At 45.6% G+C, this 23,881-nt stretch overlaps 1 protein-coding gene across 1 annotated transcript; it reads left to right on the top strand.

Annotated features, from left to right (window-relative positions):
- Positions 1-4,112: 4,112 nt before the first annotated feature.
- Positions 4,113-23,594, top strand: ppp1r11 (protein phosphatase 1, regulatory (inhibitor) subunit 11). Its single transcript, XM_078536098.1, has 4 exons — positions 4,113-4,187; positions 16,638-16,840; positions 19,986-20,094; positions 22,151-23,594. Exons 2-4 carry the CDS (start codon positions 16,745-16,747, stop codon positions 22,345-22,347), a joined length of 402 nt encoding a protein of 133 aa, XP_078392224.1. The 5' UTR covers positions 4,113-4,187; positions 16,638-16,744; the 3' UTR covers positions 22,348-23,594.
- Positions 23,595-23,881: the final 287 nt, after the last annotated feature.

Here is a 23,881-nt window from a genome sequence, read left to right as displayed (position 1 = left end):
GGGATGTTTTGCTAGTGCTGTTGTTGGGGCGAGGGGAGGGCTTTAAACTAACTCAGTAGGGGTGTAGGAACTAGGAGAGAGTATTAGAGAGGAATACCAGGGTGCACAAAATACTGGGAGAGACAGTTGGCACTTTGAGAATAGTAAGTTAATAGGTGAAGTCGGAGTAAGGGAGAAAGTCATGAAGTATAAATCGGGGTTACTGTGCATGTATGTGAATGCATGCAATATAGTAAATAAGATTGGGGAGTTACAAGCGCAGATTGCCATGTGGAATTATGATATTGTGGCGATAACAGAGACGGGCTCAAGGAAGGGCAGGACTAGGTGTTAAAATTCCTGGATGTTCAGAAAAGATAGGGAAGGAAGGAAAGGAGGAGGGGTGGCGGTATTGGTCAAGGAGAGCATTGCATGCTGGAGAAAGAGGATGTCCCAGAGGTTTCAAGGACAGAATCAATTTGGCTAGAGCTAAGGAACAAATAGGGTGCAATTACATTGCTCAATGTAGTCTATAGACCGCCAACTAGTGGGAAGGATGTAGAGGAACAAATCTGCAGGGAAATTACAGAGAGATGCAAACATCGTAGAGTGGTTATATTGAGGGGATTTACCCGAATATAGACTGGGACAGTGGTAGTGTAAAGGGCGGAGAGGGACAAGACATCCTAGGTTGTGTTCAGGAGAATTTTCTACAGCAGTATGTGTCCAGTCCAACAAGGAAGGACGCACTGTTAGACCTGATTCTTAAAAATGAGATGGGCCGAGTAGACCAAATGTCAGTGGGGGAACATTTAGGAGACAGTGATCATTGTATCGTAAGGCTTAGGATGATGGTAGAAAAGGACAATGTGCAATCCAGAGTAAGAGTAATTAACTGGGGGAGAGCCAACTTCAATGGGGCAAGAACGGAGCTGGGCTGGATAGACTGGAACCAAAGGTTGACGGGAAAAACAGTAGCTGAACAATGGGTTACCTTCAAAGAAGAAATGGCTCAGGCACAGTCAAGTTATATTCCCTCAAAAGGGAAAAGTAGGGCAAACAAATCCAGAGCTCCCTGGATGAAAAGAAGATACAAATTAAGATAAAGAAGAAAAAGGTGCTGATGACAGGGGTCAGGTAGAAAATACAATTGAGAATCAAATGGAATACAGAAGTTTCAGAGGGGAAGTGAAAAAGCAAATAAGAGAAACAAAGAGGGATCATGAGAAAAGACCGACAGCCAACATAAAGGGGAATCCCAAAGTTTATTGGCACATAAATAGTAAGAGGATGGTAAAAGATGGTAGGGCTGATTAGAGTCCAAAAAGGGGATTTGCACATGGAGGTAGAGGGCATGGTTGAGGTGTTAAATGAATACTTTGCATCTGTCTTTACCAAGAAAGCAGATGCTACCGAGGCTACGGTGACAGAGGAGGAAACTCTTGTCACTGGAAGGGTTTAAAATTGATAAGGTGGAAATGTCGGTACTTAAGGTTGACAAGGCACCGGGACCAGATGAGGTGCATCCAAGGATATTGAAGGAAGTAAGAGTGGAAATTGCAGGGGCACTGGCCATAATCTTTCAGTCTTCCCTAGACTCAGGGGAGGTGCCAGAGGACTGGAGAATTGCAAACATTACGCTCTTGTTCAAAAATGGTTGTAAGGATAAGCCCAGCAATTACAGACCAGTTAGCTTAACTTCAGCGGTGGGGAAGCTTCTGGAGAAAATTATTCAAGATAGAATTAGTAGTCACATGGAAAAATGTGCGCCGATTAGGAAGAGCCAGCATGGGTTTCTAAAGGGGAAATCATGTTTAACTAACTTGCTGGAATTTTTTGAAGAGGTAACAGAGAGAGTTTCTGAGGGTAATGCTGTTGATGTGGTGTACATGAACTTTCAAATGGCATCCAATACAGTACAAAAGCCTTGTGAGAAAAGTGATAGCTCATGTAATAAAAAGGACAGTAGCAACAAAATAGATACAAAATTAGCTGAGTAATAGGAAACAGAGAGTAATGGTCAATGGATATTTTTTGTGCTGGAGGAAGGTTTGGAGTTTCCCAGGGGTTGGTATTGGGACCCTTGTTTTTTCAGATATATATCAATGATCTAGATTTGGTGTGCCAGGGACAATTTCTAAGTTTGCGGATGATACAAAACTTGAAAGCATTGTAAGCTGAGGACAGTGTAGAACTTCATAAGGACATAGACAGGTTGGTGGAGTGGGCAGATAGGTGGCAGATGAAGTTCAGTGTGGAGAAGTGTGAGGTGATTCATTTTGGTAGGAAGAACAAGGAAAGACAATATAAAATAAGGGGTACAATTCTTAAGGGTGTGCAGGAACACAGAGACATAGGTGTATATGTGCATAGATCATTGAAGGTGGCAGAGCAGGTGGAAAGAGCAGTTAACAAAGCATACAGTATCCAGGGTTTTATTAATAAGGGCATAGAATACAGAACAGAGTGGTTATGCTGAGCTTATATAAGACACTAGTTAGCTCTCAGCTAGAGTATTGTGTAGAGTTCTGGGTGCCACACTATAGGAAGGGTGTGATCATATTGGAGAGAGTGCAGAAGATAGGTTGGAGTGGTTGGGATTGTTCTGCTTGGAGAGGAGAAGGCTAAGAGGAGATTTGATAGAGGTGTTCAAAATCATGAGGGGGCTGGATAGAGCAGATAGGGAGAAACTGCCCGCTCATCAAGGGATCGAGAACGAGAGGGCACAGATTTAACTTGATTTGCAAAAGAAGCAAATGTGATGTGAGAAAAAACTTTTCACACCAGCGAGTGGTTCGGGTTTGGAATGCATTGCCTGGAAGTGTGGTGGAGGCAAGTTCAATCAAGGCATTCAAGAGGACAATAGATGATTATTTGAAGCGAAACAATGTGCAAGGGCATGGGGAAAAAGCAGGAGAATGGCACTAAGTCGTGATGCTTATTTGGAGAGCTGGTGCAGACATGATGGGCCCAATGGCCTCCTTCTGCACTGTAATAATTCTGTGACTCTGCCTGTTATAAATTTCAAACAATACTTGGCAGTTAACTGTCAGTCACCAACACTGGTGCATTGCCCATGGCAACACCTCTACCAATCAGAGTCCACTTGCCAACCAACCACACAGCATAAATTGTTATCCTCCCCCTATATTGGTATTCTTGCGAAGTGTCCTGAAGAGTGCAGATGAAACACTTTGACATGTCTCTTTTTTCAGCAATACTAAAGAGTCCTTATGTGGCTCAGTATCAACCCTCGGTTTACAACACTGCTGTGAAGAGCTTTATAATCTTAAATGTGCTGTATAACACTTTGTTTTTGTACATTGAGGTATATGGGCCATTTCTATATTTGAGACTGAAGAGCTTCCATTTATCTAAAACAAAAATAAAAATACCTGGAAAAACTCAGCAGGTCTGACAGCATCTGCGGAGAGGAACACAGTTAGTGTTTCGAGTCTGTCTGACCCTTCAACAGAACTAAGTAAATATAGAAAAGAGGTGAAATATAAGCTGGTTTAAGGGGGTGGTGGGTCAGGTAGAGCTGGATAGAGGCCAGTGATAGGTGGAGATAACGAAAAGATGTCATAGACAAAAGGACAAAGAGGTGTTGAAGGTGGTGATATTATCTAAGGAATGTGATAATTAAGGGTAGAAAGCAGGCCGAGCAAGGTACAGATAGCCCTAGTGGGGGTGGGGTGAAGGGAAGGGATTGAAATAGGCTAAAAGGTAGAGATAAAACAATGGATGGAAATACACTTAAAAATAATGCAAATTGGTGGGAAAAGAAAAATCTATATAAATTATTGGAAAAAAGGGGGATCTAGTTGTTGTTCTGGCTCATTCACCCTTTTCCCTTCCTCTTGGTTGCCAGTTCCAACTGCTTCCCATGGCTTTGCATTGCTCGACCTGAATGCCACAACAGTCAAGACGGGGCCCAGTTTTCCTGACTCAAACATGGCGGCCAGGAGTGCTCCCTCCCCCCTCCCCGCCCTCGCACTTTAACCAATATGGCGCCGCCGCATGACCTGCATCAAAGATGGCGCCGCGCCCTTGCTGCGACAGCGGTGGGGAGTCCGGAAAGTCCGGACCGGAAAGATGAACAATCGGGCGGAACAGGAAATGGAGTCGGAGGAATTAGATAGGCGACGTACCGGGGCCAGGCTACAGGGAAACGTCTGGAATATGGAGGCAGTGTGAGTGGGACACAGGTAATAAATGCATGAACATACATTTCCACCTGTAAACGAATGTGACATAACAAATTGTAATATAATTTGCTTTATAACAGAGAGGGATAGATAATACATATATTATCTCCAGTAAATTTAGGAATGCTATAATAAAACTAGCATGCATTTTAACAGAGAGGAAGAGATAATACACACAATACTCTTTTGAAAATTAATATAAAAAGACTGCAATATGATGTACTTAATAATAGAGACAATCTATATCATATTCTGTAAATTTATATAATTCTATAATATAACTATTACTATAACAGGAGAGCAGGTAATACATACGTAATATATAATTATTAGCTGTAAATTAATGTAATGATATGATCCAACTAATAGACATTGTATAATTGAGAGGATCAGGTAACACTAATTTACAGGAGAGAATATAATTTATGTTATACCATAGACAGTAATGATATAATAATTATTATACATATAAAATGTATAATAGAGAGAAGCAGGTCATAAATAGATTAATGTTACTCAATTTGTATACTGTGACCCTGTTTGACAAACCCGATTGAGCTCTTGGAATTAATGGAGGGAGTTGATGTGGATAATACGATTGGTGAGTATGTAGACTTTGGAAAGGCGTTTTGATAAAGTATCATGTAGTATATTTGTTAGCAATAACAAAGCCCATGGGATGAAACGGACAGTGGCAGTGTGGAAACAAAATTAGCGAAGGGACAGAAAGCAGAGTAATGGCGAATGGTTGTTTTTTGGACTGGAGAAAAGTTTACCGTAGAAGTTGGTATTGGGACCACTGGTCTTTTTGATATGTATTGATGACCTGGACTTTGCCATAAAGGGCACAATCTCAATGTTTGCAGATTGCACAAAGTTCAGAAATGTGGTAAAACATGAGTAGGATATTCAGCAGTACATAGATTGGTGAAATGGGCAGACACATGGCAAGTGAACTTAATGCAGAGAAGTATGAAGTGATGCATTTTAGCAGGAAGAATGAGAGGCAATACAAACAAAATGGTACAATTGTAAAGAGGATTGTAGGAACAGAGGGGGATGTACATATACAAGCCTTTGAAGGTGGCAGGATAAGTTGAAAATGCTGTTTGAAATAAAAAAGCATACAGGATCTTTGGCTTTATAGATGGAGGCATCGAGTACTAAATTTTTTTTATGCCAAGCTGTTTTTTTATAAGACAAAAGACCCAACTGAAATGTAGTAGCTAGTTCTGGGCACCATACTTTAGGAAGGCTGTAAGACCTTAAGAGAGAATGCAGAAGACATTTACTGGGATCATACCAGGGATGAAGGACTTCAGTTACATGGAGACTGGAGAAGCTGGAGTTGTTCTCCTTGAGCAGAGAAGGTTAAGGGAAGATTTGACAGAAGTGTTCAAAAGCAGTCAAAGGTTTTGATAGTGTAAATATGGATGAACAGTTCCCAGTGGCAGAAAGATCCGTAAGAAGAGGACACACAGTGCCAGTCGCAACATGAGGACATTTTTTTTACACAGTTGTTGTGATCTGGAATGCGTCATCTGAAAGGGCGGTGGAAGCAGATCCAGTAGTAGCTTTCAAAAGGGAATTGGATAAATACTTAAAAAGCACAGGGAAAAAGGGGAGGAGTAAGACTAACTGGATAACTCTTTCAAAGAGCGAGCACAGGGACGATGGGCCGAAAGGTTTTCTTCTGTGTTGTATCGTTCCACGATTGTATGAACCAACTAATATAACTATATAATAGAGTGACAGGTAATATATACCTTAGATTTACAACATTTTAAACACAGCGATCAGATTGCATATCTCTTTTGGGCACCACATCTCAGGAAGGGTATAGGAACATAGGGCTTAGGAACAGGAGTAGGCCATTCAGCCTTCAAGCCTGCTTTGCCATTCAGTAAGATCATGGCTGATCTGGTTGTGGTCTCAAATTTTGCTACCTGCCCCCAGAGCCCTTGACCCCCTTGGCTATTGAAAATCTGTCCTTAACTCAACCTTGAATATATTCAATGACCCAGCCTCCACTGCTCTCTGGGGAAGAGAATTCCACAGACTTACTGACCATCTAAGAGAAAGAAATTCTCCTCATCTCAGTCTTAAAAGGGAGACCTCCTATTCTTAAACCGTGCCCCATAGTTCTTTTCTCTCCCGCGAGTGAAAACACCCTCCCGGTATTTACCCTATCAAGTCCCCGCAGGATCTTATATGTTTCAATAATTAGGCTTGAGGTGCATATTCATCAGAATGCTACCAGGTTTTGAAGAAGGACTGCATAAAATGGCTTGCATTTCCTTGATTATTTTTAAAAGAAATAATGGGATGTTTCAAATGTTAAAAGGATTTGCTGGTAGATAGAGAGTGACTGTTTCCTCGAGTGGAAGAAGGGAATGACAGAACAACTTACATTTGCATAGTATCTTTAACATAAAAAATAGCCCACGTCACTTCATAGGAATGTTGTAGAGCAATATTTGACACCAAGCCACGTGTGACGCTATTAGGGCAGATGGCCGAGAAGTTTGATCATAGGGATGGGTTTTAAGGAGCACCTGAAAGGAAGAGAGGTTTAGGGAAGGAATTCCAGAGCTTGGAACCCAGACAGCTGAAGGAACGGCCATTAATGATGGAGCAATTAAAATCAGGATGATCAAGGGGCCAGAATTAGATGAGGACAGCTATCTCAGAGGCATCACCTTTAAATTAGTCAAGCCATTTAGGATGGAAGTTAGGAAGTTGAATAAGGTTATGAAAGGTTATGGAGTTGAGGTACAGATCAGCTATGATCTTACTGAATGGTGGGGCAGACTCAAGGGGTTGAAGGGCCTCCCTCCTTCAGTTCCTATGTTCTGCTAACATTCAGTTCCCTTCCTGCTTCCCTGTCCCCTTACACCTTTAGTTACTGGTCTCCCTTTTCTCTGTTCTGCTGTTGTTTGTTGCCCCCCGCCCCCCACCCTTTTCCATAGACTCCTTCACTGAAAGTCTGAGACTTTCCCAAACTATGCAGCTGACTGTAGTCCCTGCTTTTCCCAGCCTTTGGCCTTCCAGTAACCAATATACCATCAACATCCTGGGGTTACTATTGATCAGAAACTGAACTGGGCCAGCCATATAACTACCGCGGCTATAAGACCAGGTCAGACGATGGGTATTCTGTGGCAAGTAACTCACCCCCTGATTCCCCAAAGCCTATCTACCATCTACAAGGCATAGGTCAGGAGTGTGGTGGAATACTCTCCACTTACCTGGATCTGTGCAGCTCCAACAGCACTGAAGAAGCTCAACACCATCCAGGCAAAGCAGCCCGCTTGATTGGCACCCCATCCATCACCTTCAACATTCACTCCCTCCACCACTGATGCACAGTGGCAGCAGTGTGTACTAACTACAAGATGCACTGCAGAAGCTCACCAAGGCTTCTTTGACAGCACCTTACAAAGGGCAAGGGCAGCAGATACATAGGAACTACCACTTCCAAGCAACATACCATCCTGACTTGGAACTATATCGCCATTCCTTCCCAGTCATTGGTTCAAAATGCTGGAACTCCCTCCCTAACAACACTGGGTATACCTAGATCACATGGACTGCAAAGGATCAAGAAGGCGGCGCACCACCACCTTCTCGAGGGCAATTAGGGATGGACAACAAATGCTGGACTTGCCAGTGACAGCTACTCCCTTGAAAGAATTTAAACAAAACTTCTGTAGCTGTCAATCTGTTCAACTGCTCCCTCACCACCACCTTTGATGCACTAATTCTGAGTAAGACCTTTACGTTCTCCTATCCTGGTCGTTATCCCTTGTAGAAATCTGTCATCCTTACCCGGTCTGGCCTACATGTGACTTCAGAACAACATCTTAACTGTCTTCTGAAATGGCCAGCAAGCCACTCGGTTCAAGAGCTGTTAGGGATGGGCAACAGATGCTGGCCCTGGCAGTGATGCGCACGTCCCCTGAAAGAATAAAAAAAAGCACCCTGAGCAGTATTCCCGGCGCATTACTGCCCTGCACCCAACCTCCCTTTCTTCTCCCAAGCCCTTGACAACTCAAATCCGTGCCCATCCATGTTTTGAATCTGCCCCGTCAGGGTGTTTCAACCCTGCCGTAGCACTGGACCTGAATCGCAAAGGATATCTTCCACAGCTTTGACCACGTCGATTTTTTTTCCCTCCTCGACCTCGCCCACTCCATCCTGACCCCAATATCCGGCTCAGTGGGACTGGCCTAGGCTTGGTCCCATTTTAGCTATCAAACGATAGACAGAAGATCTCCAGTAATGGTTTCTCTTCCAGCTCCTACACCAGTGCTCCCCAAACTTTGTCCCGGTGTGACTCCATTTTAATGTCTCAGTCTTTGCGTGACCCCCAGAGTGAAAATTGGAGAGTTGTTGGCCCGGAAGATGGGGGAGGGGCCATGTTAGAGAGTTGTTCAGTAGACTGGGGGGGGGGGGTGGGGGGGGGCAGTATTTGTTCATTGGGCGGAGGTGGGGGTGGTGTTTAGAACTGCTGGTTTTGCCTTGAAGAAAGTGAAGTCCCACCTTTTTAGAGGCTGTGGTTGCAGCAGCAATCAGGGTTTGGCGAACAGATGGTTAAGTCACGCCCACCAACAGAAAAAAAACACAGACATTTAAAGGGGCCTGGCAGCTGTCAAAACTCAGTCCAAGCTCCACAGACCCCATTGCTGCTTTGGAGTTCGTGATCCCAAAATCCTGTCCCGCAACCCCACTGGGGAGGTCATAACCCACAGTTTGGGAACCCCTGACCTGCACTGTTAACGATGGAGTGTTCTTCCTGGTCTAAAAGCAAAATACTGCGGATGCTGGAAACCTGCAACAAAAACAGAAAATGCTGGAAAAACTCAGCAGGTCTGACAGTATCTGTAGAGAGAGACACAAAGTTAACATTTCAAGTCCATAAGACGCTGCTTCCTGGCCTACCTGCTTCCCTTTGATGACATGGGATCAGTTCCTACACGTGCACATACGACACTAAGCTCTACTCCCCCAGCACTCTCATTCCACTACTGCCTTTTGTGTTGTCAGACTGCCTGTTTACCGTCCAGTCTTAGATGAGCCACCATTTTCTCTCAAGTTCAAAATTGGGAAGACGAGCGCCATTTCCTTTGGCTCCCCTCCTCAATGTCTGTACCCTGATCCCATCCCAGCCCTGGTCACCATCTCAGACTGAAGCTCGCCTTCCTGGTCAACCCCAAGCTGAACTCCTTAGCCCAAAGTGTAACTGCAGATTGCAGCATTAACTGAGTGGGAAGCTGAGAACTTGGCAAGTGTGTGAATTCGGTGCAGAGGGGGTAGGAGCTGCTCCTTTAATTAAATTGATTGGTTTAAAATTAACTTAGTGAATCAATTAAATAAATTCAGAAAATCAAGTTGAACAGAGATGGCAGTGTTCCACATCTACAGCATGTAAGAGTTTGTGGAGAACAGTGAGATTGGGGATTACACCTGCACTAAGTGTCTATAACTCGAGAAATTTTTGGTTCAGAGTCGTTGAGCTGGAGTCCAAAATGCATTCAATTCGATGTGTGAGAGAGCGGAAGAGTTACCTGGATGTTTTGATCCAGGAGGCAGTCGCGCCCCTTAGGCATGAGGCAGTGGTTGAGATTTGTTTGGTGGCCAGGCATCCAGGAGGATTTGACTGTGACTCAGGCAGGTAAGGGGTACGCAGATACAGCACTGAAGGAGCCTCAGCCTTTGCCCCTGTCCAACAGGATCGAGGTGCTTGGTGCCAGTGTGGATGAGAACAAGGACAACAGGGGTGATGGGCAGATTGACCAAGGCACCGTGGTACAGAAGACCATCAAGTGGGCAGGAATGAAAAGGGATGTGTTGGGGGAAGCTTAGTTAGGGGGGAATGGATGTTGTTCTGTGCAGCCGCAACTGGGAGTCCTGAAAGTTGTGTAGCCTGCTCGGTTCCAGAGTTAAGAGCATCTCTTTGTGACTGGAAGCAAGCTATAGAGGATACTAGTAACACCCGAGAAATGGCTGTAAATCAGGGAATGGAAGGGAGGGAGGAACTCAGGAAAATTACAATCATTAGAGAAGTGGTATTGAGCAAATTGTTGGAGCTGCGGGCTAACAAATCCCCAGATCCGGATAGATTTCATCCTAGGGTCTTGGAACAAGTGGCTAGTGAGATGGTTGATGCGTTGGTTTCAATTTTCCAAAACTCCTTGGATTCGGGGAAGGTTCCATTAGACTGGAAGATAGCAAATATAACTCCTTTATTCAAAAAGGGAGGGAGACAGAAAGCAGGAAACGACAGGTCAGTTAGCCTAACATCTGTCAAAGGGAAAATGTTAGGAGCTATTATTAGAGATTTTATAGCAGGGCACTTAAAAAAAAATTCAAGGCAATCAGACAGCGTCAACATGGTTTTGTAAAAGGGAAATCATGTTTAACCAATTTATTGAAATTATTTGAAGGAGTCACTTTTGCTGTGGACAAAGGGGAACCGGTGGATGTACCGGTTGGATTTCCAGAAGGCATTTGATAAAGTGCCACATCAAAGGTTATGGCAGAAAATAAAAGCTCACAGTGTAGGGGGTGGGTAGAAGATTGGCTCGCTAACAGGAAACAGGGTAACCATAAATGGGTCTTTTTCGGGCTGGCAGGATGTGATGAGTGGTTTGCCACAGACATCAGTGCTGGGGCCTCAACTTTTTACAATTTATATAAATGAGTTAGGTAAAGAAACTTGAGGTATGGTTGCTAAATTTGCTGATGACACAATGATAGGCAGGAAAGTAAGTTGTGAAGAGGACGTAAGGAGGCTAGAAAGTGACGTAGGTTGAGTGAGTGGGCAAAGGTCTGGCAAAGGGAGTGTAATGTGGGTAAATGTGAAATTGTCCATTTTGGCAGGAAAAATAAAAAAGCATATTATCTAAATGGTGAGAAGTGGTAGAGCTCTGAGATTCAGAATGAGCTGCAAAAGACTAATGTACAGGACAGCAGGTAATTAGGAAAGCTAGTAGAATGTTATCATTTATTGTGAGGGGAATTGAATACACAAGTAGGGAGGTTATCCTTCAGGGCACTGGTGAGACCACATCTGGAGTACTGTGTACAGTACTAGTCTCCTTATTTAAGGAAGGATGGAAATGCATTAGAAGCGGTTCAGAGAAGGCTTACTAGACTAATACCAGGAATGGGTGGGTTGTCTTATGAGGAAAGGTTAGATAGGCTAGGCTTGTATCCACTGGAGTTTAGAAGAGAAAGGGTGACTTGAGTGAAACCTTTAAGATCCCGAGGGGCCTTGACAGGGTGGATGTGGAGAGGATGCTGCCTCTTGTGGGAGAATCTAGAACTAGGGGTCACTGTTTAAAAATAAAGGGTCGCTTATTTAAGACAGATGAGAATTTTTTTCTCGTGAGGGTTGTGAGTCTTTGGAACTCTCTTCCTCAAAAGGTGGTGGAAGCAGAGTTTTTGAATATTTTTAAGGCAGAGCTAGATAGATTCTTGATTAATAAGGGGGTGAAAGGTTAGTGGGGGCAGGCAGGAATGTGGAGTTGAGGCTACAATAATCAGCCGCGATTGCATTGAATGGTGGAGCAGGCTCGAGGGGCCGAGTGGTCCACTCCTGCCCCTAATTTACATGTCCATATGTATGATCGTAAAGCTAAAAAGTGGTTTGAGGGAGTAATGGATTTCGATTCATGTGCCACTGGTACCAGTACCATTGGGACAGACTCCACTTAAACCGGGAAGGGTCCAGTGCCCTGGCAAATCAGATAACTAGGACTTTAAGCTTATAAGGAGGAGAGTGGGGTCAGTTAAGGAAGAAAGACTTGCATTCATATAGAACCTATCATGACTACCAGATATCTATAGTGCTTTAAAGCCAATGAAGTACCTTTTGAAGTATTGCCACTGTTTTAATTTGGGAAATGCAGCGGCCAAGTTGTGCACAGCAAGCTCCCACAAACAACGTTTTAATGACCAGATAGCCTGTTTTTGTGATGCTGATTGAAGGGTAAATATTGTCTGGGACACTGGGGGGAACTCGCCTACTCTTGTTCGAAATATTGCCATGGGATCTTTCAAGTCCATCTGGGAGAGCAGATGGGGCTTCAGTTTGACATCTTGTTCGAAAGACAGCACCTCTGGCAGTGCAGCGCTTGCTCAGTCCTGGACTGGGAGTGTCGGCCTTGATTTTTTTGTGCTTAAGTCCTGGAGTGGGCTTTGAACCTGTTACTTTCAGACTCAGGTGAGAGAGCTAACAACTGAGCCACAGCTCACACTCAGTGGGCAGCAGTTTTGCCTTCCCAATCACCTTTTGATTCAGAAGGTTCTGGGTTCAAGCCCCACTTAACGACTTGAGCACAAAAATAAGAGTAAATTTAAATGCTGAATAGGAAAGTCAAGGCTTTAGAGGAGGCCAACAATTTGTGTAAAATCTAGCTGATTGTGGCAAGAAGGTCCAGAGAGTATAACCATAATAACAGGGTTTGAAAGACAGCATCAGGGAAAAATTGTAAAAAGTTAACATTAAACACGCCGTATTTGAGTACACGATGAGCAGATTAGATTTCGTACCACAATGGGCGAATTATTGGCACAAATGGAGATAACTGGACCTAGTAGTTATTACTGAGTCATGATTGCAGGGTGACCAAGGCTGAGGTGCTTGACTTTTAGAAAAGAAAAGCAAAATGAAAAGTGTAGTTGGAGGGAGGTGATGATAAAGGATGAGATAAAGACAGTTGCGAGAAAGGATCTTAATTTAGAAAATCAGAACGTGGAGCTGTGAAATAGCAGAGGGCAGAAAACACGGGTGGGAGAAGTTTCTGGGGCGTCTACGAGTGACCATTGTGTTAGACAGGAAATTAAAGGAACATTGTTACAGGGCAGTGCAATAATCCCGGGGGACCTTCATCTTCATAACACTCGACAAGCCAAATTGGCAAAAACAGTTTGGAGGACGAGCTTGCAGCATGCGTTCAAGCAATTTTCTATTATGTTGTGTTGAGGAAACAACTAGGGAATAGGTTATTTTAGACCCAGTATTGTCACGGGCAATAAATGCTGGCCTAGCCAGTGACACCCACATCCCATGAGCGAACTTAAAAAAAGTAATTAGTAACCTCATGGTAAAGAATATGATTGTAGATCAGCAATGGCGAATACTTAAAAAGAAATAATTCATAATTCTCAATGATTGCACGTTCCCTTGAGGAAAAGTGCTGCTAATGTGGTGGACGAGAGAAATTAGGATAGTATTAGATTTAAAAAGAAGAGACTTTACTTTGTCTTTTGGCAACATTGTTCTGTAAGTCTAAAGATTGGGAGGGTCTTGTAACCAAATTTGCTGATGGTACAAAGATAGGCAGGAAAGCAAGTTGTGAGGAGGACACAGAGCCTGCAAAGAGATATAGATAGGCTGAGTGCGTGGGCAAAAATTTGGTAGATGTAGTATAATGTGGGGAAATGTGAGGTTGTCCATTTTGCCAGGAAGAATGGAAAGGCAGAATATTATTCAAATGGGAGGGACTGCAGGACGCTGCGGTACAGAGGGACCTGGGCGTCCTTGTACATGAAATGCAAAAAATCAACATGCAATTATAGCAAGTAATTGGGAAGGCAAATGGTTTCTTGGCCTTTATCACCGGGGAATGGAGAATAAAGTAGCCATTTGCATGGAAGTGTAGTGAATAAAGGACAGATTTGTATTTCTGCAGCACCTTCCTTGTCCTCCTCATGTTTCAAAGTACTTCATTATAGCCACCGAAGACTGTCAATTTTGCGCACAGCAAAGTGGTAATGACCAGATAATTAACTTTTTTTCCCAGTGATGTTTATTGAGGGATAAACATTGATCCGGACACTGGGGAGAACTCCTCTGCTCCCCTTCAAAATAGTGGCCGCTGGATCTTTTCTGTCCACCTTAAGAGGGCAGGCGTCCCCACGGTTTAATGCCTCATTTGAAAGACGACACCTCTGACACACGGTTCTCCCTCAGTACTGCACTGGAGTGTCAGCTTAGATGTTTGTGTTCAAGTCTCTGGAGTAGGACTTGAACCCACTCTTCTGAGATGTGTCCTTCTGTCTGGTTGTGGGACATAGCTCATAGCCAGACTGTAGACATACTCTGGTATCTGCTTAACACTTCTAAGCTGGTTACAGAGTTGGCACGTTGCTGCCAGGCATGATTCCAAGCTCGTTCTCTCTCTCTCTCTCTCTCGAGTCTGATATGTGACCAACTGATGCCAGCAGTACATCATCATCTACGTCATACATTAGCATATCCCATCTGTTCACCCTTTATACTACAACAACAACCTCCTGACTCAGATGGGAGAGCGTTGCCCACTGAACCATCCATGGCTGACACATGAAATGGGCAATCCCTTTGACATGTTGTCACTTAATGGAGGTGCGATTAGTGCTGTCGAACCCATCGAAGATATGGGACTTCTGAACAGAAAGGTGCCGAGGCACTTGCCGTGAAGCTTTTGCTAGTTTGCGCTGTCTTATTGGCCAGTTAGTGCAAACGATCGGGGGGGTTTTCAATGCAAGTTCCATCGAGTGTAAATCTGGTCTCCATGATCCTTAACCCAGTTTACAAATCACTTTGCCCGAAGCCATCTCACCAACAGAACTGGCCGCGCCTCCTGATTGAGGTAATGAGGGCGGTGAGTTTTCCATACCATGGCTGTTTGAGGTGCTCTTTAAATTAAATTCCTTTTTCTAGACAGCTGTGCTGTAAAAGTTTTTTGTATATTAAAAGATATTTCACTTACTAAGAGGCCAACTAATATAAACCAGTGAAACTAATAAATATTCAGTTTTTAAGTTAGCAATTTTAAAACTGGTTTATTCACTCATTTTTAAAAAGATTCATGAAAATTCACAAGGGGCTTCAGTTACATGGATGGATTGGAGAAGTTGGAACTGCTCCCCTTGGAGAAGAGAAGGTTGAGAGGCAATCTAATAGAAGTGTTCAAAATCATGAGGAGCCTGGACAGAAACTGTTCCCACTGCTGGAAGGAAGGAGAACGCAGCGAGCGGTTAGGATCTGGAAGGCGCTGCCTGAGAGTGTGGTGGAGGCAGGTTCAATCGAGGCTTTCAAAGGGGAATTGGATTGTTAGCTGAACTGGAAGAATGTGCAGGGCTACGGGGAGAAGGCAGGGGAATGGCACTAGGTGTATTGCTCTTGCGGAGAGCCATTGTAGAAATGACGGGCCGAATGGCCTCCTTCTGTGCTGTAACAATACTCTGAATTCAGTGCTTTTTTTTTGTGATAAAACCATTTTCATCTGCACTAATAAAACTACAGCAGGCTGCCACTCTTAAATGCACATTTTAACACAGATGAAAATAAGTGAATAATCATGCTGACTGTTAGTGCTGGTTCATAGAAGATCTTATGTCTGTATTTAGGCAAACCTGTTTTGGTGTAAACTTGAAGCACGCCTCAGAAAGTCAGCTCCATTTTCCCCCAGTACCTTGATTCTGACAGCGAAGACTGTCTAGGTTGGTCCCTGGGATGAGAGGGTTGTCCCTCTGATGAGCTGCTGAGTTCAATACTCTCTGGCATTTAGAAGAATAAGAACTGAGGTTATTGAAACTTAGAAGATCCTGAAGGGGTTTGACAGGGCAGACACTGAGAGGCTGTTTTCCCTCGACTGGTGAATCTGGAATGTGGGGCACACAGTCTTAGTCTTAGGACCAAGATGAGGAGAAATCTCTTCACTCGAAGGTTTGTGAATCTTTGGAATTCTCTGCTCCGGAATGCTCCGTGGTTGAATACATTTAAGACTGGGTGAGACAGGATTTTGCTCACCCAAGAGATCAAGGGAAACGGGGAGTGGGTAGGAAAGTGGAGACCAGACAGAAGATCATCCATGATCATATTGAATAGAGGAGTGGGCTTGATGAGCCAAATGGTCTACTCCTGCTAATTCTTGTGTCCAAAGTGGAAACTCTGCTCTAGTGTCTTTCATAACTTGGAGGTAATAGTCACTTATAAACCAAACTGCAATATATGATCCCACAAACAGATAATGCTATTATAAAGAGAGAGACTGAAAGTTAATTATTAATTAATGTGACTAGAATGGTAAGCTGAATGTTAAACCCACACTGAGTTGAGGGGAGCCAAGATTTTTTTATTAAAGAGATCAACAGCGTCCAACGAATTTTAGTGCAGTCAAATGCAAGGTGTTAAAAATATTGGAGATAGAATAGGTCCTTCCATGGGTGGAGTGTAGAAATAAGCTCAGCTGATTCCTGGCAGTATAATCACTACACTGAGAAAGCTGCTCATTCTAAATGGTGACGTGGCTGATTTTTTTTTCTGATGGCTGTCTGCTGATAATTGCATTGTGTCCTGTGCACATGATCAATTTGAAGCCTGCATTAAGATCCAGCTACATTTCCCGTCAAGGTTGGTTCAGTGTGTTGCGTTCTTTCCCTCAATCTCTTCGACAGGGTTCAGCTTTTCCGGAGCCTCTTCAGCGCTGAATTCAGGCCTCGCCTCCCACCTGTTGCAGTTGGGCACAGTGCCGCAGAAACTTTCACCCCAGCCGAGAGCTTGAATGGAGCGAGAGATTGAGCGCAGCGCAATGGCGGAAGCAGCGAGCGCATCCTCTACCGTCACCGAGACTGTGGATGGAAACCAGCCAGCAGACACGGTGAGCTCTTTTCCTCCCCCCCAAAGTGTGGTAACTGTGGCAAACGTAGGGAACACAGCAGCCAGTTTGCGCACAGCAAGTGGCAGTGTGACCAGCTAATCGGTTTTAGTGATTGTTAGGCGAGGGATCAATAATTGGCTCAGGACACCAACAAACCAGACGTGCAGACCACCACCCTAGTTCACCCACCAGCAAATCGCTGGTGAGAGCAGAGCCTTGCAGTACGGACCCCAGTATTCATCAGATTGTCACAACCTGGTGAGATGCTGATCTAGGACGCAAGCCCGGAAGAAAGACTAGCACCTTTAATGACTCTGAACATCCCAGAGTGCTTTCCAGCCAATGAAGCACTGTTAGAAATGTCATCACTCTTGTAGGAAACAGAGTGGGCACTTTGCGCGCAAGATCCCAGAAACAGCAACATGGTAATGACCAGATAATCTCTTTTGATGAGATATATACTCTTTAAGGGGGGGGGGGGATGGAACAGGTGAAGCTGGATAGAAGGCCTGCAAGTAGGTGGAGGCAAAGGAGAGATTGCAAAAAATGTCATAAACAAAAGGTGTTGGCTCAGGACACCAACAAACCAAACCAGTTGTTAATAGTGGTGGTGCTGGCTAAAGGAGGTGCTAATGGTGACATTAAAAGTGGAAAGCAGAATGTGATAATGGCTGGACCAGGGTAAGCACTCTGGAGAGTGACAGATTGCCCTAGTGGGGTTGGGGTGGGGAGAGGGGATGGTGGTGGGAAAAAGGATCTAAAATGGGCTAAAAGCTGGGGATAAAACAATGAATAAAAATGGAAATAAAACTTAAAAATAATAATAATGAAAATAAGTGGAACGAAAAAATAAAAAAATAAAAATGAATATAGGAAAAAGGGGGATAAAAAGGGGTGAGGATGGAGGAGAGAGTTAATGATCTGAAGTTATCAAACTCAATGTTAAGTTCGGAAGGCTGTAAAGTGCCTAGTCGGAAGATGAGGTGCTGTTCCTCCAGTCTGCATTGAGCTTCACTGGAACATCGCAGCAGGCCAAGGACGGACATGTGGGCAGGGTGGTGTGTTGAAATGGCAAGCGACAGGGAGGTCTGGGTCATGCTTGCGGACAGACTGAAGGTGTTCCTCAAAGCGGTCACCCAGTCTACGTTTGGTCTCTCCAATGTAGAGGAAACCGCATTGGGAGCAGCGAATGCAGTAGACTAAATTGAGGGAGGTGCAAGTGAAATGCTGCTTCACTTGAAAGGAGTGTTTGGGCCCTTGGATGGTGAGGAGTGGGGGGGGAAGTAAAGGGGCAGTTGTTGAATCTTCTGCGATTGCATGGGAAGGTACCATGGGAGGGTTCTGAGGTGTTGGGAGTGATAGAGGAGTGGACCAGGGTGTCCCGGAGGGAATGGTCCCTACGGATTGCCAATGGGGGGTGAGGGGAAGATGTGTTTGGTTGTGGCATCATGCCGGAGTTGATGGAAATGGCAGAGGATGATCCATTGAATGCGGAGGCTGGTGGGGTGAAAAGTGAGGACAAAGGGGACCCTATCATGGTTCTGGGAGGGAGAGGAAGGTGTGAGGGCAGAGGCGTGGGAGATGGGTCGGACACGGTTGAGGGCTTTGTCAACCACCGTGGGTGGGAAGAAGGAAGACATGTCAGAAGCACTGTTTTGGAAAGTGGCACCGTCAGAACAGATGCGACGGGGGCGAAGGAACTGAGAGAATGGGATGGAGTCCTTACAGGAAGCGGGGTGTGAGGAGCTGTAGTCAATGTAGCTGTGGGAGTCGCTGGGTTTGTAATGAATATTGGTGGACAGTCTATCACCAGAAATTGAGACAGAGAGGTCATGGAAGGGAAGTGTCAGTGATGGACCATGTGAAAGTGATGGAGGGGTTGAAATTGGAAGCAAAATTGATAAATTTTTCCAGGTCCAGACAAGAGCATGAAGCGGCACTGAAACAGTCATCGATGTACCTTCCTGTCACTTGCCATTTCAACACACCACCCTGCTCTCATGCCCACATGTCCGTCCTTGGCCTGCTGCAATGTTCCAGTGAAGCTCAACGCGAACTGGAGGAACAGCACCTCATCTTCCGATTAGGCACCTTACAGCCTTCCTGTATTAACATTGAGTTCAACAACTTCAGACCATGAATTCTCTCCTCCATCCCCACCCCCCTTTTTTTTATTCCCCTTTTTTCTATATTCATTTTTAATTTTTTATTTTTCTGTTCCACTTATTTTCATTATTATTATTTTAAAAATTTATTTCCATTTTCATTCATTGTTTTATCCCCAGCTCTTAGCCTATTTTAGATCCTTTTTCCCACCACCATCCCCTCTCCCCACTCCACCCCCACTAGGACCACCTGCCACTCTCCAGAGTGCTTACCCTGGTCCGGCCATTATCACAATCTGCTTTCCACTCTTAATATCACCATTAGCACCTCCTTTAGCCAGCACCACCACTATTAACAGCCCTTTGACCTTTTGTTTATGACATCTTTTGCAATCTCCCCTTTGCCTCCACCTATCGCTGGCCTTCTATCCAGCTTCACCTGTCCCACCCCCCTTAAACAGTATTTATTTCACCACATTTCTACTTCCCTTTAGCTCTGAAGAAGAGTCATACGGACTCGAAACGTTAACTCTGTCTTTCTCTCCACAGATGCTGCCAGACCTGCTGAGTTTTTCCAACATTTTTTTGTTTCAGATTTCCAGCATCAGCAGTATTTTGCCTTTAGCCAATCTCTCTTTGACGATGTTGGTTTGAGGGATGAACGGTGGCCAGGGCTTTGGGGAGAAATCCCACGCTTATCCTTCGAAATAATGACCGAGGGATCTTTTGTGTCTGCCTGGGAGGGCGGACGGGGCCTTGCTTTTGCACCTCACCTGGAAGCTAGCACCTGTGACAGTGCAGCATTCCTCTCAGTACCGTACTGGCCAGGTTTTTGTGCGTGTGTCACTGGAATGGAATTGAACCCACTGCCTTCTGACCCTGAGGCAGGAGTGCATCCCAGTGAGTCACAGTAGTGACAACGAGTGATTTTTTTCAGTCCGTCCACGGGTACTTTGGATGCTTTTTTCACCGCCTCCCGTTACCACATTGATAAGCTCCTTTCCTCTTTCTCCATTTCCTCCCCGGCTCCCCTTTTGCAGGAGAACCGCAGCATCACTATCAGACTGAGGAAACGCAAAACCAACAAGAAGGTTGAGTGGACGAGTGACACCGTAGACAATGAGCATCTGGGCCGTCGTTCTTCCAAGTGTGAGTGTCACGATTGCAAGGCATCAAGAGATTCAGGTCCGGGTGCAGCAATTTGAGCCTTTGCTCCAGAAATACTGCACTAATTCTGTCCTGGTAATAGAACCAGAGGCAAGATAAAGAGAAATTCCCTTTGAACCGCAGATAGTTATTGTGATCTGGAAAGCACTGCCTGCAAAGCAGTGGAAGCAGGCTCATTAATAGGGAATTGGATAAACACTCAGAAGGGGAAATATTTGCAGGGGTATGGGGAAAGAGTTGGCGAGTGGGACCTTGTTTAATTCTTTCATGGAATATGGCGTCGCTGGCAAGGTCAGCATTTGTTGCTCATCCCTCATTGTTGCCCTTGAGAAGGCGGTGGTGAGCCGCCACCTTGAACTGCTGCAGTCCATCTGGGACTAATTGAGTACTCTTACTCTTTAAAAGAGCCAACACAGGCATAATGGGCTGAATGGCCTCCTGCTGTTCTGAGCATTCTGTGATACAGCACTCCCGAGCAATGGTCCATAAAGAGATCTCTCGCTCTTTCTCACTGTAAAGTGTCTGTAACTAGGGAGTGTATAAAGGAAGAAGTGGGGTCTTCCCATGTAGTTCATGCAATTTAAGATCTGTTTACTTTCTACTTCCTCCGCAGTCTTCAGACCATGACTGGGGGGATGCGGGCAAACCTTGTTAACCTGTGTCCTACAGAATGCTCTCCCTGGGACCCTCCCAGGACCCCGCTGTTGGTGGAGGATGCCACCCAAATAGGAAGAGCATGCCCTCAAAAGGCAGGCCACTGGGGGCCTGGTTCTCTGGTGCCACTGGTACCAAGCTGAGTAACTCCTGGCAAACCCTAGCCAGTACCTGCAGGCCCTGTCTGAGCTACCGAAGATGATTGACAGCCTCCCAGCATCCACAGAGGCATCTCTCTCCTGCTTCTCGTCACCAGGGAGGAACAGGCGGAGGCCATTCAGCACATCGAGTCTGCGTTCTCCCCCCCCCCCCCACCACCCATTCAGTTGGATCACACTTGTTCGAAGAGTCATACGGACTCGAAACGTTAACTCTATGTCTCTTTGCAGTTTTTCCGGCATGTTTTTTTTTCATTTTGGATTACAGCTAATCTGTATCTTGCCTCATTTTTCTTCATTGGTTTTGTAATCGTTTGCACCCTTGCCTGTCCAAAACGCTCCTCATGCTGAACTACATGGGAAAACCTCACTTCTTCCTGTATACACTCTCTAGTTACAGACACTTCACAGTGAGAGAGAGTGAGAGATCTCTTTACTGAGCCTTGGCTCGGCTCATCTGCTGAAACCCTTATTTGTGCCTTTGTTACCTCTAGGCTCGACTTTTCCAACGCACTCCAGACTGGTTGCCCACAACCTTTCTTCCATTAACTTGAGATCACGCAAAATTTTGCTGCCTGTGTCTTGTCTTGCACCCAGTCCCGTTCCCCTATCATCCATGGGCTCGCTGAGCTACATTGGCCTCCAGGCAAGCCACGTCTTGATTTTGAAATTCTCATCCATGTTTTCCAATTCCTCCATGGCCTGGCCCCCTCGCTATCCCTCCAGCCCTACGACCCTCTGAGGGTCCTGTGCTCATCTAATTCTGGCCTCTTGAGCATCCCCGATTTTAATCGCCCCATCATTGTTGGCTGCGCCTTTAGCTGCCTAGGAGCAAATGCCCGGAATTCCCTCCATTCACCTCTCCGCCTCACTTTAATCCACCTTTACGGCACTCCTTAAAACCTACCTCTTTGATCAAGCTTTTGGTCATCTGACCCAAGATCTCCATATGTGGCTTTGTTTTAGATTTGGTTTTATAATGCTCCCGTGAAAAGCCTTGGGAAGTTGAAAGACACTAAAGCTGTTGCCTTCATCGATCCCAGGTTCTGACAGTGGGAGAGATCCCTCCACACTGACTCCCCATCAGTGACCCCAGGTTCGAACAGCCGAGTAGGTGTTCTCTCTATCCCAAGCTCCCATTGATGCTTCCAGGTTTGGACAGTGCGCGCAGGGCGTTCTCTCTCTCTCTCTCTCTCTCTGTTCTAAATTCCCCTCACTGTTTCCAGGCTGCTGTATTTACGAGAAGCCGAGGGCCTTCGGGGAAAGCTCGTCGGAGAGCGAGGACGAAGACGGTGGCTGCGGAAACGCTCACTGCATCAGGGGCCACAAGAAACCGTTTTCGGGTGACACCCCGCATCCCGCAGATCACAACCACGATGCCGAGCACTCGAATCACGGACTCAGTCAGCCGCCAGAAAACTGAAGGGGTTGGGAGGGGGAGCTGGAATGATTGAAGCCCAGGGTTTGGGGGGGCGGGATGGGGGAAGGGGGGGAAATGACCCACCTCTTCCCTGATGTGGTCTCTTCTCTACACACCCCACCCTTGCCCACACCCTGACCCCTCTCTCTCCCCCCCACCCTCTGTAACTGGACATGCTAACTGAAGGGTCTTGACACAATCGTGACGTTTGATTTTCTTTTAGAGGAGGTGTTTTTTTTTAAAAGAAAACTAGAACTGTAAATTTCTATGGCATTTGTAAATTTATTTAAATGGGAACCTTTCTGCCATTCGCTGCAGATCCTCGGGAGGGTGCATGCAGCGCACGGGCCATGAGACCCACCAATCGGGCTTGCACGATACAGATAATCTCGAATACGTTTGTAATTGGTGCGAGGATCAGGTGGAAACGAACCGCTCTGCCACCAAAACACAGTGCGAGCAGGCTGTAGGGTCAAACACAGGACAGGCACACATAGGGTCTGGCACATTAGCTATAAGAGTACAGCCATTGACAGGTGGGTATAACATGGTTAGGGTGAGGGTGTAGTATGGTTTGTAGTGAGGGCCATTGTCCCGTTATAAACGATCCGTAGATGAGGGCGGGAAAGTACAGGCTCTGTCTGTGTGCGCGTGCGTGTCTCTGTGCGCGTGCGTGTCTGCCTGCGTGTGCGCGTGCGTGTCTGCGTGCGCGTGCGTGTCTGCCTGCGTGTGCACGTGCGTGTCTGCCTGCGCGTGCATGTCTGCGTGCGCGTGCGTGTCTGTGTGCACGTGCGTGTCTGCCTGCGTGTGCGTGTCTGCGTGCGCGTGTGTGTCTGTGTGCGCGTGCGTGTCTGTCTGTGTGCATGCCTCTGTCTGTCTGTCTGTCTCTGTCTGTGCATGCCTGCCTGTGCATGCTGCAGGCTCAGTGTCAGCTGTAGGGAGGATTCAGGCTCTCTGCCTCTTAGATGGGGAGATTACAAGCTCTTTGTGCTGGATGGGGAGGGATGCAAACTCTGTGTATTTAGTGTGTATATCCAATGTGGGAGTGGGCTGCTTTCAGTTACTGCAGTCACAAAGGAGCTGGGCTGAACAGCCTTGCTCAGTAGCCAATGGGTGCTCGTACTGTGTGGGTTGGGGTTGGTGCGGTGCTGCTCTGCTTGTGATCATTGTTACTGATTGTTATTTAATGCTGGAGGAGGAGTGATCTTTCGCTGGCAAGATGTATTGAAATAAATGGTCTTGCTGAACACAAAAACAAAGACGTGTGAACCCAGCTTTGACTCAGGAGTTGGCTGGTGACCAAGCCCCAGCCATGAGACCAGGGTATGGGAGAAGTGTGGATCGAACACTTGTGATCAGCAGATTGGTATCTGAGCAGAATTAAACTTATGTTGCAAAGGTGGTTCCCAAACTGATTGAAATTAGACATCGTGTGTTCATTCACCTTCTCATCCTCAACCAGTCGCAGATACTAGTAAAATGCTGACAGATCTGCAGAGAAAAAAAATACCTCTAAGACTGAGGTGGTCATCATTCT

This window comes from Cetorhinus maximus, unplaced genomic scaffold (genome assembly GCF_964194155.1).
Source record: "Cetorhinus maximus unplaced genomic scaffold, sCetMax3.hap1.1 HAP1_SCAFFOLD_897, whole genome shotgun sequence".
In the NCBI taxonomy this organism is placed as follows: domain Eukaryota; kingdom Metazoa; phylum Chordata; class Chondrichthyes; order Lamniformes; family Cetorhinidae; genus Cetorhinus; species Cetorhinus maximus.
Note: the sequence above shows the minus strand (reverse complement) of the source record. Positions and strands in the feature narration are given on the sequence as shown.